Below are 16,496 nucleotides of genomic sequence, written 5' to 3'. Positions count from 1 at the left end.
GGCTCAAACTGGGAGTGCTGCCAACACTGGCCCTAGTAAGAGTAGTGCTTCGCAGACTCTACCACTAGATCGGAAATGCGACCCACTGAGAAGATCCGGCGAGAGACTTAGTGGGCTGTGTCCATGGGTTCATTCACTCGTCGAGCGCTACGTCGCAAGCGACGGGTTCGACGAGAACGGTGACCGGAGAAGCTCCCAAGTCAACGTGTTTTCATTTAGACAATTCTATGCAAAATATCAATCAAAGTTGCAAATTATTTGCAAGGTTTCATTTAAAGAATTTGCGATTTGGTCATAATAGTAAATATAAGAGCAGTCATGCGGCGATGACAATTATTTATACAATTTAATTTGTTTGAATTGAGTACCTCATTAGCGCTGTGAGAGAGCGTATCAGCAGTTCGGGCTCGATGTAATTCAGAACCATCATAGCTTCGAACCAACCAGTATAGCCATTTATTTTCCAAGTCAGCAGTCAAACCCATTACTGAAAACATAGAAATCGATTCTTTGTGTAGATCTGTTGTCACAATAGCAGCAATACTAATTGTAAAATGTATCGGTACCTTGTTTTCCACTAAACAACTGAGCTGGATAGTAAACCATTTTATTTTCTCCGTTCAGTTTTGCTGCTTCTACAGCATGTCCAGTATTCCAGTAGATGTAAGCGGCAAGGGAATCTATTGTAAGCTCTTTTGCCACTGTAACTATTGGTACTGGCTCTCGATTAGAGCCATCGAAGCTGCTCCTCGTAATCTGATAAAAGTATTAAGAAATTTCTTATAACTCTTCGTTTTAAGGCACTTCTTCTTCAAATTGAAGACATCAGGTTTCGAACAACTGGATGTAATAGTGCCTTGTAATTTTATTTATAGTTTATACTTTAAAGTAACTTTTTTTTTCTTTTCTTACAAAACGCATTTAGAAGTTCTAAAAGTGAACGGTATAATAACTATCTTTGATATTAAGATTTTATTACTTATTAAGTTGAGCACACTTGCATGCAATTTTTAATATTGGACCAGATATTAAGAAGTGATTGAAATCAATAGAAATGCAATTGCGTGTTGTTGTTGTTGTTGTTGTTATAAATTCTTACCAGTTGTTGTTTAGGGTTTGACCAGTATATTTTCTTGCCAACCCAATCTACTGCCAAGCTTCCAACATTGTCCATATTCGGCATCATTCCGTGTTCGTGTGACGTAATGTTGAACCATTTAACCGTAGAAGTGTTGGTCACCAAATAAAGTTTGTCTCGATACCAAGAAATAGCGGTTATGTAGAAACTCTTTATGTCATCTCTGTATAATAATTCAATTTTAATCATTGAATAAAGTGTAAACTAAATAAGATTACAAAGTAATTATCTTTAATTATTATTCTTATAGTATTCTCACCTATGGATTAAGGTCACTATATTTTCTCCAGATAAATCGGCTTGTAATAACCCCTCTGGTCCCGACCAAAGTAATGTGCTGTGAAGGGTACTAGGTGAAGATGGTAATGTTTTACCAATAAATTCTGAAGACCATGGTCCTATAAAGAACAAATTGTTATGTTTTAATCACGCATTCCAATGATCAATTGAAGGACATTGAGAACCTATCTATACCTGAACCAGAGACTGTGACTGCGGCTACTCTAATGACGTATTCAGCGTCTTGCTTCAGATTCTCCACAATATGAATCGGTTCAGCGGTGTTTTTTCTGCAAAGCAAATTATACTTAATACTTGGTATTTAATTTTTTTGCGTAAATGGATGGACGAGCTCTCAGCCCACCTGGTGTTAAGTGGTTACCGGAGCCCATAGACGTCTACAACGTCAATGCCACTACCCACCTTGAGATATGAGTTCTAAGGTCTCAGTAAAGTTACAACGGCTGCCCCGTCCTTCAAACCGAAACGCATTACTGCTTTACGGCAGAAATAGGCAGGGTGGTGGTACCTAACCGTGCGGACTTACAAGAAATCCTACCACCAGTAATTACGCAAATTATGATTTTGCGGGTTTGATTTTTTTACACGATGTTAGAATATACCGCATTTACGTTGTAGATGTCTATGGGCTCCAATAACCATTTAACATCAGGTGGGTTGTGAGCTCGTCCACCCATCTAAGCAATAAATAAATAAAAATACAATCATAATCATAAATAAATAAATAACTATATATCTATTACACAATTATTAGCAATACGAACATGTCTATGATGTCTCCGTCCCGTTTATTTTTCAGTTGTAAATGATAGGTCCATTGCTGCCACGCGCCGCTTCCCTGGTGACCCAATAAATGCGGAGACGACCAAGAAATCTTTGCACGATTAATACCCATCACCGCCTGCACTCCGAGTGGTGGATTTACTGGAACCGGTATAGGCTGACAGCTCCTCAGAGCAACCAGCACTTGGGTAGTCTGGATAATTTTTGTATTGTACGCTAGAGGGTACTCATTGTGGAAATAGCTGTCACTTTTTGCGTGATGTTCCTCAGTCAGCATTTCCTTGCCATTTGTCCAGTAAAATAGACCACCTGCGTACGCGATCGATCTCGTTGATTGAAACATCGGTGTTATGGTATTGCTTCGAAAGTCCGTTACTTCGCGTCTGAAAAACGATACTTTTGTTCAAGAGCTCAAGAATCTATACTAATACATAAATCTGCAGTGGTTTTTACGGATGTTCCGTTATAACTACTCAACCATGTATCCGATTGACTTGAAACTTGGTATCCATGTAGAACATACATTTAATGGATAGGCTAATATTTATATGAGTGTTGGACTCCCTACACCAGTTGCGGGGGCGTTAACGATAAGAGTCTTTGTGGGGGTGAGAAATAATAATGTAAATTTTAAATGCCCAGCGAAGCGGACAGGTACAGCTAGTAACTTACAAGATTGTTATAAAATCTATATTCATACCCATCTAGAGATACTGCCAGGACAGTGTTCCTTTTGAGATGTGCTACTAATATTCTAAAGTCGGCATGGTCCACAGTAAAGGCTCCTAGATGTGCGTCTCGAACTATCATTTCCGAAGAATGTAGTACTCCGTTAGAAATACTAGCCAAGTCTAATCGATATAAACCACCACGCTCTACACCTCTCATGGCCCAAAACAAATACCTAAAACAATTTTCGTATTATTCATTTACATGATCGTTCATTGCTATTCCGAAATTCGAATTTAATTCAAACTGACCCGTTATAGGCATCGACTTCAAAATGTATTGGTCGTGAATTGAATCCGGTCAAGGCCACAACCGGATTGTTTCCGTCGAAGTCACAACGTATTATTTCCCAAGTGGTCAGTGAGCTAACATTTGATGACTCCTCTTTAGTATACAACGATTCTCCAAGTACGTACAAATGACGATTCAACCAATCCACCGATAAATCTAAAGGTTTCATAACAATATTTTTTGAAATAAGAATAGGCTCTGGAACACTTTTTTTAGATAAAGAGCCTTTGTAAACAAAACCGTCCGATACTGATACAAATAAGGAGTCGCTAGAGATATCGATTCCAACACCTGAAAGAAATAATCTATTACAATTTTATTCTTTACGTTTCTAATAAGCATTATTTATTTAATTATTATAGTCGATATGTAGCTAGCTCGGCGTTATGTGTACTCAAACATAGCTTTGGTTCTTTCTGAGTGTTTCATAGTGAGTTGTTCGATTTTGGTGGGCTTTAGGTGCAACTAAGTTGTTAATAGTGAGGGAGTCGACCGATTTGTAACAATTAGTGAGTCGTTTAGGGTCGCAAATAGCATAGAGGTCTTTGTATTAAAATCGATGAATGTGTGTAATGTATTTTTTAGTTTTTCCATTTCTATTATGATCTTACTAGTGGTAGAGTGTGTTGAGCTGTACAGTGGGTGTCGTATTCTAGCTTATCTAGGCTGCAAAACAATTATGAATTTCGATTCGAAGTGTAGTCTTGTTGTTATTCCAATATAATTGAGGCTTTGACCTTAGCTTTCAACGTTCACATTGTGATATCTATAGCTGCTGAATATCAGCTCAACTAAATTATGTATTAAAAATATTTTTTTAAAAACAATATTACCTGTGATAACATGTTCTGTACTGTACAACTCTACGGGGTCAGATAGCATATCGTTGGCGGGAGCTGCTAGTATATTATGCTCGCCACCAAGAATCAAAATAAGTTGTTGACTGGGAACAGCTAAAAATAAACATCAGTCAAATAACTGTGCCTTAATTAAAATGCTATCAGACTAACAAATTTGTTTTTATCTTACATGTTGGAAGAGGTGGGGTAGAAATTCTAACAAAAGCTCTTGGACCTTCGCCGACAGCGTTCCTCATAGCTACCGAAACCTCGTATTCACGAGCTGGAGCCAAGTTCTGGAACATGTAGAAGAGAGTGTTGTTCGATGCTGGCATGTCCTGTAATAAAATTGTAATTAAATATTAGTGTATGATGCAAAAACGTATAACCAATATAAGGCTACAACAGCAAAAGGTTATTTACCTCTAACGCGTCAGTCGTACTGGGTTCCGTATCAGTAAGCCTCAAAACGTAAGAAATCAGTGGTCCGTTGGGAAATGGTCCCGGCTCCCAGGAAATTGCCACTCGGCTTGGGTCTGGTGTTGCAGCTCTTAGAGCTTTTGGGGCTGAGCTTGGTTTCCCACTCTCTAAAGTAGATATCACTACTGACGGAGCAGAGTATAAAGGTTCACCTGCACCAACGTGTCCAGACAGGAATATTGCAATTCGAAACTAGAAACGAAAAGAGCATTTTTTTTATAGCTTAATTGGGTGGACGAGCCCGCCTGGTGTTAAGTGGTTACTGGAGCCCATAGACATCTACAACTTAAATGCGCCACCCACCTTGAGATATAAGTTCTAAGATCTCAGTATAGTTACAACGGCTGCCCTACCCTTCAGACCGAAACCATTACTGCTTCACGGCAGAAATAGGCAGAGCGGTGCTACCTACCCGCGCGGACTCAGAAGAAGTCCTACTACCAGTAAAATATATAAAATTCTCGTATCACAATGTTAGTTACCAAACTCCTCTGAAACGGTTTGACCGATATATATGAAATTTTATATGCATGCTCAGTAGGTCTGAGAATAAGCTACTATCTATTTTTCATTCCCCTAAGTGATACGGGTTGTCCACCCCTAACATTTTTATTTATTTTTTGGGCCATTTTTTTATTATTATCATGAGGCATTATGTGGTTGAATGAGGTTTTGTTATTTTTATATTCCCTCATCGTTCACAGCGCTACATGCCTCTTTCACTCATTTACTACATCCTTACACACTTACAATAAGTTAGTTTTTTTTTTCTACACTGGAAATTTCCTAGGCAAAACAACGTTTGCCGGGTCAGCTAGTATTTATATATGATGATATGAAGTATATTATAACACAAGTTGGTTAAAATCAATCGAAACTTACTCTATATTTGGTGTACGGTCTAAGATTGTCGACAGTTATTATAGTTTTATCGGAATGACTGGTATTCGAAAAATATTGCCACGTTCCCGGCAATTCTTCGTATCGCCATTGCACTAAGTACGTTATATTTCCAAGTTCCGAATCCCATCGTGATTCCCAAACTAATGACAACGATGTAGCGGTTAAGCTGTCCGCCACCAAAGCTGGTGGATGAGGAGTCCCATATAAATCTTTAAAAAAAAATACACAATTAATTATCCGTTCATGTTATAACATTATATTTTATAATGAAATTTACGACGAAATACCTCGCAATTGTTGAAAATATGTGTTGAGAGCTTCGTTGCATCCCATAACACAGTAAAGCTCTCGAGAGAATACTGTTTCAGAAGTAACATTCTGAAATAAATAAATTAATGAAATCATACAATATTTTAGCAAAAAAGAAAACCAATTTCAACAATATACCTATCTGGGATCAAATGAGAGGCATCAGCTTTCAAATAAAAAAGAATAATTGAAATCATTTGACCAAGCAAACAATTTCGAGGTTCAGAGGTTCACATAAAAACAGTCGAATTGACAACATATATTGGAGTCAATTCAAAATTAATCAGTGTGCAATTTACGAAGCGGTCTACGCATGAAAAAAAAATAAAGCAACTCACGCAAACATTCTGGCAAGATTTTTCTAAGCCTCCACGCCAAAGACTGCATCCGATTTTACACTGTAAGAAAAAGTTCTGTTGTAGTAGTAGTTCGTCATAATGCATAATTCATTTAAAAACCGTAGACGCAGGCGGGTATATACCAATTTTTCTAATGAAATACCTACATTATATAATAAAAATCAAACCCGCAATATTATAATTTGCGTAATTACTGGTGGTAGGACCTCTTGTGAGTCCGCGCAGGTGGGTACCACCGCCCTGCCTATTTCTGTCGTGAAGCAGTAATGCGTTTCGGTTTGAAGGGTGGGGCAGCCGTTGTAACTATACTGAGATCTTAGAACTTATATCTCAAGGCGGGTGGCGCATTTACGTTGTAGATGTCCATGGGCTCCAGTAACCACTTCATACCAGGTGGGCTGTGAGCTCGTCCACTCATCTAAGCATTAAAAAAAAACACGTGAAGTTAGATCTTTAGAACACTCACTATCGTCTTCGTCTTAGATCACGGATTGCATAATAAGTATAAATGATTAATTATTAATGATTAGGCAGTGACTTGAATGTGCCCCTGGCATTGCTGACGTCTATCTACAACGGTAACCACATACCATCTGGTGGGCCGTATGCTCATCTGCCTACAAAGCCAATAAATAAAACTTCTTAAAACGACTAACTAGTACGCGCTTACTAGATTAACATTGATCTGTGTTGTTGTAGTATATTGCTATAGTTACAACTTCAAGAACGATTCCCTAAAAGTCTGGTATGTCTATGGCTATAATCACCAGATCGCGTATTTACACAAGACATGTAACTATGGTTTAGAGCCTTTTTTCTTCCGGGCATTTCACAAGTAACGTACGAATCGGATCAATTATTATGGTATACTAATGTACAACAGCGTATATTAGAAAACACAAGTCCGTCAATTAGCGTCAAATGGTGCGGGCTCTAATCCAATTTAGTATTCACGGTTTACTTTACATTTTTTGTTGGGTAAGCATTAGTTGATTAGCATCTAATTTTATTTTCATTAATGTTAACTGTGGTGTAGTTTTTAACATCAGAATGGCCGGCTGATTAGCGACAAAACGTATATCTGGCAGTAATGCGATATACCATCCAACAGATGTTAATACTCGGAGCTAAAAATGAAATGGATTCTTTTGTCTACGTAAGATGGACTAGTGGAAAAGGATGTGGAAGGAAAACTCTCAGGCGGATTTGCATTGAAAGATTAGAGTTTGAGCATTCACTATGAAGAAATAGGTACCAACCGATCTACAAATCGAATGGTAAATTATAGACCAGAGAGCTAATATTGTTTATTTTAGTTTTTATATATGATAAAATAAATCTGTTTGTCTTGCTAACGCTTACATAACCATAATTTGCATAAAGCCGCAAATTGTATTCGCACTTATAACAGTGAACTTTTATTACGTATATGTATAAGCCAAATTGAATTTTTATGTACGTAGAATCTACTTACCTGTGTGAACAAAAAAAAAACCGAGAAACTGAGAATTAGAGCAATTTTTTTACACGTACACCATTAAGTGTATATACACGCTTTACAATTATAATCCTTTTGTCTTCTATCTAGATCAATAACACTCAGATTAACTATTATGCTTTTTATGTGTTTACAAATCGCAGATGCTCCTTTTGAAAGTGGAGCACGCATTAGATTCTACTTATTAAAATTATCAAATAAATATAAACATCATGTTTTAAGAAAAACCTGAAAAATGTGTATGTCTGTTTTTATAACACCTATTTAACGGTTTACTTAACAGACTTTTAAGCATCAATCCTGTATGAGATGAAAAAAAAATCACATGACTGCTGGATTTCGTTAAAATATAACTAAATACAGATATACAAAAAAATACAATCAAATAGTAGATATCCTACATTTAATGTGACCAAGCGACCCAACTATCTTATTATGGTATGGTAAAATAGCGATACGTATTTCGTAACGGATTTTCATGGTCGAGCTGCGTCCTTTACGGACAGTTGAGATTCCCAACGGAAGCAGGTGCTCGAGCTTGAGAACGCACCCTAAGACTGCATTACGTTGGCACTTTTAAATTCACTCATAATTTATCAAGCTAACCCCAATTTTGATTCAGTGGAGGTCGAGTGGTCTTCCCTCACATTTCCATAGAAACAGTTAAACAATACAATTGAGAGTTCGACCTTAAGTCCCAAGATGGGTGGGTATTGGCATTATCGCTATGGTATTTGGCTCCGATAACTACTAACGTAAAGTAGGTCGTGAACTCATTTACTCGTCTAAATAAAAAAACAATAATTAAAAAGAAATCTACAGGATTTATGGATTTTACAAATGAAATTTTATTCTAAGTTCGCTGATCTCACTCCCTCTGAGTCACAAAAATTGTTGTTGACAGCAAACTCGGGTCTGCGCCCAACAATTAAGCAGAGTTCTCGAATCCGTGGCGTTTGTTTCAGTTGTATAATTGCAGGTCGTGCCCTGAGCTCACAACAGATGATTACGCGTTCTCATCAACAGATACAACGCGAATTGCAGAATAAAACCAAATTAATCAGATAGAGAATGTGTGCCTAATTATAAATTCATTTCCATTTTCTGTTGCTCTATAATTGTGGGTGCTTATTTTTTGCGGTGTTTTCCATTCGTTTTGTTGTTGTAGTTTGATTAAATTTTAAAAGATACTATCGGTACAATGTCATAGTCGATTTAAACATTCCGTTGTAGGGACGGATTCCTTTGTTAATATGTTCCTTCCGCTATGGCTGTCACAACACCACGCCCAGCCTTCCCGCCCTCGATGTTCAATTTAAAAATTTTGACAGTTAAGTCAAATCATTTACACAGACAAAGTTATAGTAAATAATTCAATGATACAATTTATTAACAAGAAACTTTTTTTACACACTAGGGTTTCAAATTCAATTCTATTTCAAAATCAAATTTCAACAAGTAATTAAAAGAAAATTTAGATAGCTTTTTTGAATGTCTATGATTTATTTTGTAGTATTTGATAGTACTCATAGTTTTTAGGCTTCCTAAGTCAAATGGTTAAAGAATATATCCCTTCAAATTTCGTGACCTAAATCTGTTTATATTAAATTTATGAAAGTCTTTACCTACATTTGTACATATGGAAGAATTTTCAAATACAGATGAACTCAACTTAGAATGTTCGTAATCATTCTAAATTTATGAAAAAAATCAAAAACTTGAAAAGTGTGTTCACAGATACAAATACTTTTATTTCTATGGTAATAAAAGTGGCTCTTTTTCGCTTACCTATCTGTCGGTAGCTTTGAGGGGGCTTTTCTAGCTTTTTTTTGGTTGGTGCGCGAGTTCACGGGACTCCGCCTTAAAGAATTTGCTAACATTGTCCTAAAAAGAGCAGTTAATCGCCGAAAAACCACCGGATCGGAATCGCGACCCACTGAGAAGATTCAATGAGAAACTCAGTGGGTTGTGTCTGTGGATTAAGCTGCACGTCGACCGAATTCCACGAGAGCAGTGTCCGGTGCTTAAAGTGCCTATAAGTACCGAAAATGGATCGGGAGGATCTGAAATGAATGTAACGCTCTTCTTTCTAATTTGAGCTGGAAAATCCTGAAAAGTTAATAGTGAAATAGCAGTTATAATGTAACGCAACTAAGACTTCGAAGTCATGTCTACCGACGGGTTGCGACATTAACGTAACCTAAGAACATCGATAACAACTTCAAACTAGGTAGATGAGCTTGTCACCTATAGCATTAAAAACAATAATAGAAAAATTTAAAACAAACTGCTATTTTCCGGATTTGGAGTGGGCAATTACCGGACAATTTACCCTATTTAAAGTTAAACCGTACTTGGCGAGTTTTTGAAAGGTGTTGTGATGGCGTGATGTCTTTTTTATTCGAAATTAACGTGAGTTCATGGCTCACGGTGCGACTGTTATATAACAGACGAAACGAAGTCAAAGTCTATCTATTAACTTGACTTGTATAGATGACGGCTTCCTTTCTAACCCTACAATCCGAACCGTACGATCGCTTAATGATATGCGTACAATTACGCTAATATAGGTATACCAAGAATAGCATTCTATTCTGATCATTAAGCAAGGGCCAAGCTCTCGCTGGAATCTTTAATATAACGCGGACCTTTGACCGGGTCTGGCAACGAGCACCTTTGTCGAACTTACCAGGTAACGGGATCCCCGAGTGTCCTTGTAAATGGATCATTTGCTTTTTGGGTGGGCAGAGCATCACAGTCGTCATTGGCGAGTCTCCGCGTGAGGCTAATACGTTGAAGACATAGGCTTGCGCTTTCACTACGAAGAAGGACCCTTTTGTCATGGTGTCGTAATTTCAGAGAGTATCTCTACAACCTTCCATGAGTATTGGGATACTTGGGGTCGACATTTTGAACAATGTCCAGTATCGGAGTCATTTGGAGGGCAAAGGCAAGTTGGCGTTTGGAGGAAGTAATTGTTTGTGATAAACCCATCATCTCGTATTTAACATCGCACTGCCTACCATCGTAGTAAGCTACATTCAGACCTAGAACCACTGCATTCAGCCACAGTATGTTCCAGGGATCTTTTCTGCTACGAACCATCCGACTTTGGAATGAGCACCCCTCTACGGTGTTTTATTCAACGGTATTATGTTCTACGGAATTTCCCCAGCGCTATGACATCTCTTCAAACGAGGCTTACGGAGAATACTCAGCAGTAGGCAGTGGCTTGGCTGTGCTCGTAGTATGCTGATGTCCATGATCTCAGATGGGCCGTATGTCAAAAAGGGTTTTTTTTTTCTTTGAGCCACATTTTTAATAACGAACACAAAATGCTTTCAATAGGCGAAGGCTATAAACAAACAGTTTCCCTTTTGATAAAGAACTCAAACTAAACAAAAAAATAATAATTACGAAAGCTAATAAAACCACTGGGTAAATTACCGTCTAATTAGCTGATTTCCTGTCTCGTGCCGTAATAATAACAAAACAATAACTAGTCCCTTTAGAGTCATTAAATCGTCGCGTCAGTTATTTGTCGGACCGATTTCGGAAACGGTCTCGGAAGTTCAATTGAGAGCGCATGCGCACGCCGGACGACTACTCTAATAATAATATGAAAGCACTCACTGGCTATGTACTTGTTAATGAACTATATTTAAAAATTATAGACCGTGCTATTAACTTTTACATTGTTTTTTGTTTTTTCATATTTTGGGGTTTTAACGTTAATTCAAGTTAGATTTAGTTTTGTTTAAGCTGCCATGTCCTCTTTTATATCTTACCGTCCAATACTGAAGATTGTTTAATATTTAGGTTTTAGAGTTTAGTTTTGTTTATTGCTACTCAATGGTATCGAAGAGTTTTGCTCGCCAATACATAATTAATACTTAAAATCAATCAACAGGTATAATTTTTACAATAGGCGGTCTTATTGCCATAAGCAATCTCTTCTATATAAATGTTTTCATCTAGAGAAAATTTGAAAATTATACGACAAAAGCATTGCGGCGGTATAACTCAAAAATATTGAGAGTGATTTACCAAAATAGACCGAACCTTTAAGCACATTATTAAATAACGAAGAAATATAAACACAATCTATAATAAAGATTTAATATTAAATCACAATCAGATATAATGTGTATGTAACACATAGTAAATCAACAGCTTGCAAAAGGTAAAACGTTTAATAAACACATGCACGAACAAATAGCACCAAGCATACGATCAATAGCATCAATATTCTCTTAAAGCAGTTCGTTAGGCCCTTAAGTGATTACCTGAGCTCATAGTCATCAGTATGTGAATGAATCTCACTTTGAAACGTTTTATTTCACTTGTATTGCACAGCACGTAGAATCGAGGGGTTATTTTAGCTTTTTTTTTTCTTTTTTTCCCTACGTATGCTGATAGCCTTGAGAGGCTATTTCAGCTTCTCCTTGACGTGTAATTGAGCTCACGGGGCCCTGACTGGGAGACTTCTAGCTTCACTAGGTATATCGGGCGTCGGGTGTAAGAGTGCAGGGGAGTCGTTTAGTGCGGTAGGGCCGTAAAAATATCCTTGGGCCCGCGGTTTGCTCCCAACATCTACAGATTGACAAGTCCCATATACCCTCCTAGGCACGGGGACCTCGTAGGAGGTTTGGACCCTAGCTCGAAAAAAAAAGGTGGTAGGAGTGTAGGCACGCTATTCAGCCTGAAAGCCTCAGCTAACATCTACTCTAGCTAGAGCAGTGCTACGCTGAATCTAGCACTGGATCAAAATCGCGAACCACTGAGGAGATCCGGTGTGTAACTCGGTAGGCTGTGTATGTGGGTTGCACCTTTAACTCTTCGTCGCGCTCGACGAATTCAAACCGAAAGGAATGATTGCTGCGCGAAAGAAACAGACAGGGTTTTTGTGCATAGCTGTGCGCTCCCACAATACGCTTTGACACCAGAAAACCGCCTTTACGATAAGAGGATCACAACATTTTAATTATATTACAAATCGCGTATCTAAATTAAATTAATAAAAAAAAACCTTGCAACACTGTGCGGTTTTTACTCTAAATAATGAATTTATTCCGTTTTAGATAGATATCCACTATTTGTCCGTTGATTTATTAAATAAAAAAATACTTGATCTAATGGATATGAAAACACAGTGTTGTTTTAAAAACTATACATAAAGTTATGAATTTTTCGAACATTTTTCTACATTTAGGTATCCCTTGTTGCTGAAGTTAATAATAATATAATAACTCCTTACCTATTAACTCCACAATTACACAGAGAGTAACGGGACAGTATCCGAAGTAATATCAGGAACAAGTTACTAGCATAAACAGAAAACAATCAATCTGATTGGCTAAAAGCATAGATTTGTTGTTTTTATCAGTTCTCAAACTACTCATCCTCCGACTCCTCCGAGAATTTAGAACTCTGCGCAATCATAATTTGAATTAAGAAAAATAATTATATGTTTATCGCGCAGTAAGATGAAATAAAAAAATAGATCGTAATTTTTAATTTAATTAAAAATCGTAATTATCGCAATTATCATTTCATATCAGTGCGACCGATTTGTAAATAGGCGCCAAAGAAACAACACGACGTTGGGTTTTCATAGTTCCTGCGTTACTGACCTGAGATAAACCCGCCGATAATAAGCCCCAGTATATTTCACAAATTATTTGTAAGTTTAGCTCACGAGGCAATCACTCGCTGATGATGTGTAACTTGCTATCTGTTTATCAATAATTTAAAAAAAAACCAGTAAAACGTTAGAACTTTTTGTTTGTGACGCGAAACCGTATTTTATTTACGAGCATTATGGTTTTTTTTTCAAACAGCAAACTGTTTCGTAGCGTACGTCAATTAAAATATCTTAAAATACTTTGCTATTTAAGATATAAAATCTTACATGTAAACATTAACTAAAACGTTTGGAAATTTAAATACATAAACAGGTCACGCTTTGGCCCACGCCAACTACTTGATTCTGGCAATTGGATAATGCTGAGGCGAATTGGGGCCGAAGTGTTTCCCGCCCGCTCGAGGGCTCTTCTGTACTGATCAGTATTACTGATGGTCTTTATCAGTCAAAAGACAAACAGAATCGTGAACGTGAACTCGATGGCACTACGCTTATTTTAATAAAAAATCCATTAAGAAAAAATATAAGGCAATGCTTTAAAAATTACTGAAAAGATATTTTTTTTATTTTTATTATGTTATCTAATTCAAGCGTGTAAGCGATGAGCAAATGTATAAATCAAAGAGAACAACATAGTAGAAACTTTGTTAATAGCGCAAATATGAGTTACGACATTCCTGGCTGCGAACACAAATGGCTTAACAACATCTTATGACGTCGTGGCATATCCTGATTATAAGCATAGGTATGTACACTGTTGTTGTTGTTTTTTTTTTTGAATTTCTGAGATCCATCTACCGTTAAGTGTCCAATAAATGGTCAATAAATCAAAACACTCGGCAGTGGCTGAGTGCACTCCAGACAATTTCGCTCAACGGATTTGAATGGACGAGTGGGGTTTAATGGCAGGGAGGCGAGGGACGAAAGGGGAACCTGCTGAATGGGCGCAGCGCAACCGCAGCTCGGCAACCGGCCATCTAATGAGGAAATAAGAATTAGCGGGCGATGAAGCGAGTTCACTATATTCTTCATGTTAGCCAAAGGAATCTGCGTGATTTTTTTTTCACCTCGTACATGATTATTATTATGTAGTTTTGATTCAGCAATTACTGAATGCATTATTTTTTCGGTGACAATCATTTTCAGAAAATGTGGTGTTTATCGCTTAAAGATGTTATTGAACGAACAAAAAGAATATCGTAATACAACCGTACTAAATCCGTGAGGACAAAAAGAGCATGTACAAAACCTTGGCAAACTTACCAAGTTTCAAACGTAACAATGACCGTTACAAACACCATTACAATGTACATATTATTATATGTAACGTACTGCTATGAGATTCATAAACAGATATCAATAAAAAAACAAAACTTTAGAAACAAAAAAAGAACGAGTTTCCAATACAGATACGAAGGTTCGGAGAGCGCACTTGTCACTGTTTATTAACTAATGTTTCATTTAGAAAAAAGTAGCTACCTCAGTAGTTCTTATTTACCTTAATTTTTTTGAATTTTTTAGTTTATGCGTCTATTTTTTTATTAAATCCAATCATTCGAAAACAAGAGTGTTAAGAACTCATGTAAACTGAAACGTTATACGTATTTTGAAGAAGTAGTTTTGTTCGGGAGTTATGTTTCGAGATTTTTGAACTTTTGGTGGGGATTGAGACAGGATGGTTTGTCTTTTCTCCGCATAGTGAAAAATTTGACCAACATGCTATCAAAAGGGTAACAAATTTATATAGTGCATATGAAGATTGAGTTTATATTTAATGGAGCGGTTTTTCCTAGTGCGACAACATAATTATTAAAATCTTAAATGAACAATTTTATAACTTTGTTATATCTGAACGATTTTAATTATATTTTAGTTGATCGGCTGTATTGCTCGTTGACTTTTTACGAGATTTTGTCTGTTTTATACACAGATAATGTACACTAGAGAGCCTAAAAGTACTGAGAGTGGTTTCGGGGGGTCCAACAAGACATATTTCGGGTAACGGTGGCTTTGCGTTGCCCTTACTACTACTGTTGCTACTACTACTGCTGCTCCTAATATTGCCATCAGTCCAAGGACCTCTGATTGATATTAGCGTCCCACAAGGCTCACTACAACGACCTAGCTATAGTGAATTGAGTCACTTGAAAGTTGCGAATGAAACAGAAACCTGTCTGACTTTCAATTAATGCTAGACATTCCGTCACTTAAACTTGACGGTTCATTAGACTTATTAACCAAACAGAATTATAGTGCTATAATTAACTCAGACTAAAATAGCTTACAGACGGATAACAATAAAATTACACTTCCTTTAAAATAATTGAATAAAGTGATGCTTAATTTTAGATGAAGAATATTAAAGTCTTTGTCTGTGTTAGTTGAATGACAACAAGTTGCCATATCCAGAAGAGCCTATAAATATTGCATTAGTAGTTGCAGTTTGTAAGGTATTTGGAACCGCTGAAAAGAGGGTTAGCTACTGTCTTCATATGTCGCATATTTCAATTAAACTTCCAATTGAGAAACTGCAAAAGAACAAAAAAAGTATTCGCTTCAATCGAGAAAGTTAACTTGCCTCGTTCTTGGAACTCGCAAATATCGTTCAATTATGGTATTAACAATTATACTGTTCTCTTTGATGATACGCTTTGTAAGTAGTCTTTCGTGTTTTTTCTTTTGTGTTATGCCGAAATTCAAATTTGCATGAAGTTTTGAATATGTGAATTTTGTATTAACGTTCATGTTTTTCACGGAATCGTATTATAGCTACAACGAGCATTTGTTTACAGTACGTTGAACTAGCCTTTAATTTGTTACCGTAAAATTATTCCGAATATTCATGAGCTCACCTGTTGGTCAGACCATTATGATGACGTTGAAAATTTAACTTTTGTTTTGATGTTTTTGCTCTACTGACTACATGAATTATTTAGTATTATTGTACGTTAACGTTATTTTCCCACGTTCACAATGTAGCAGCATTTCGATTACCTTGTTCGTCTAGTGGTTAGTGACCCTGTAAACTAAATCTTAATTTATATCACGGGACTCACTATTTTTGTTAAAATTTAGTTATGTTTGTATGGATATTCTTCACTTGTATCTTCTCAGTAGTATGCAGTATTTTAAATATATATTATTTGAAATAAAATATTCATTGTTTACACCAAATTAACTAACTAGTTTTTATTTAACACAATACAAAAGTACCTACTGTTGT

At 36.7% G+C, this 16,496-nt stretch overlaps 1 protein-coding gene across 2 annotated transcripts in view; it reads right to left on the bottom strand.

The window, feature by feature from the left end:
- The window catches only part of sev (receptor protein-tyrosine kinase sevenless), a 47,488-nt gene that overhangs the window by 18,134 nt on the left and 12,858 nt on the right, over nucleotides 1–16,496 (bottom strand). For both annotated transcript variants that reach the window (XM_089737522.1, XM_089737523.1), the window contains exons 3-16: nucleotides 6,111–6,170; nucleotides 5,751–5,841; nucleotides 5,443–5,672; nucleotides 4,504–4,752; nucleotides 4,271–4,418; nucleotides 4,075–4,194; nucleotides 3,202–3,532; nucleotides 2,922–3,125; nucleotides 2,203–2,604; nucleotides 1,613–1,707; nucleotides 1,398–1,536; nucleotides 1,100–1,301; nucleotides 567–756; nucleotides 369–487 (exon numbers count right to left, since the gene is read on the bottom strand). In XM_089737522.1, coding sequence (XP_089593648.1) covers nucleotides 369–487; nucleotides 567–756; nucleotides 1,100–1,301; nucleotides 1,398–1,536; nucleotides 1,613–1,707; nucleotides 2,203–2,604; nucleotides 2,922–3,125; nucleotides 3,202–3,532; nucleotides 4,075–4,194; nucleotides 4,271–4,418; nucleotides 4,504–4,752; nucleotides 5,443–5,672; nucleotides 5,751–5,841; nucleotides 6,111–6,170 — 2,580 coding nt within the window. The remainder of the gene's footprint in view (nucleotides 1–368; nucleotides 488–566; nucleotides 757–1,099; nucleotides 1,302–1,397; nucleotides 1,537–1,612; nucleotides 1,708–2,202; nucleotides 2,605–2,921; nucleotides 3,126–3,201; nucleotides 3,533–4,074; nucleotides 4,195–4,270; nucleotides 4,419–4,503; nucleotides 4,753–5,442; nucleotides 5,673–5,750; nucleotides 5,842–6,110; nucleotides 6,171–16,496) is intronic.

Source organism: Bombyx mandarina, chromosome 23, assembly GCF_030267445.1.
Source record: "Bombyx mandarina strain Sakado chromosome 23, ASM3026744v2".
NCBI lineage: Eukaryota > Metazoa > Arthropoda > Insecta > Lepidoptera > Bombycidae > Bombyx > Bombyx mandarina.
This window is presented reverse-complemented; position numbering and strand designations above follow the sequence as displayed.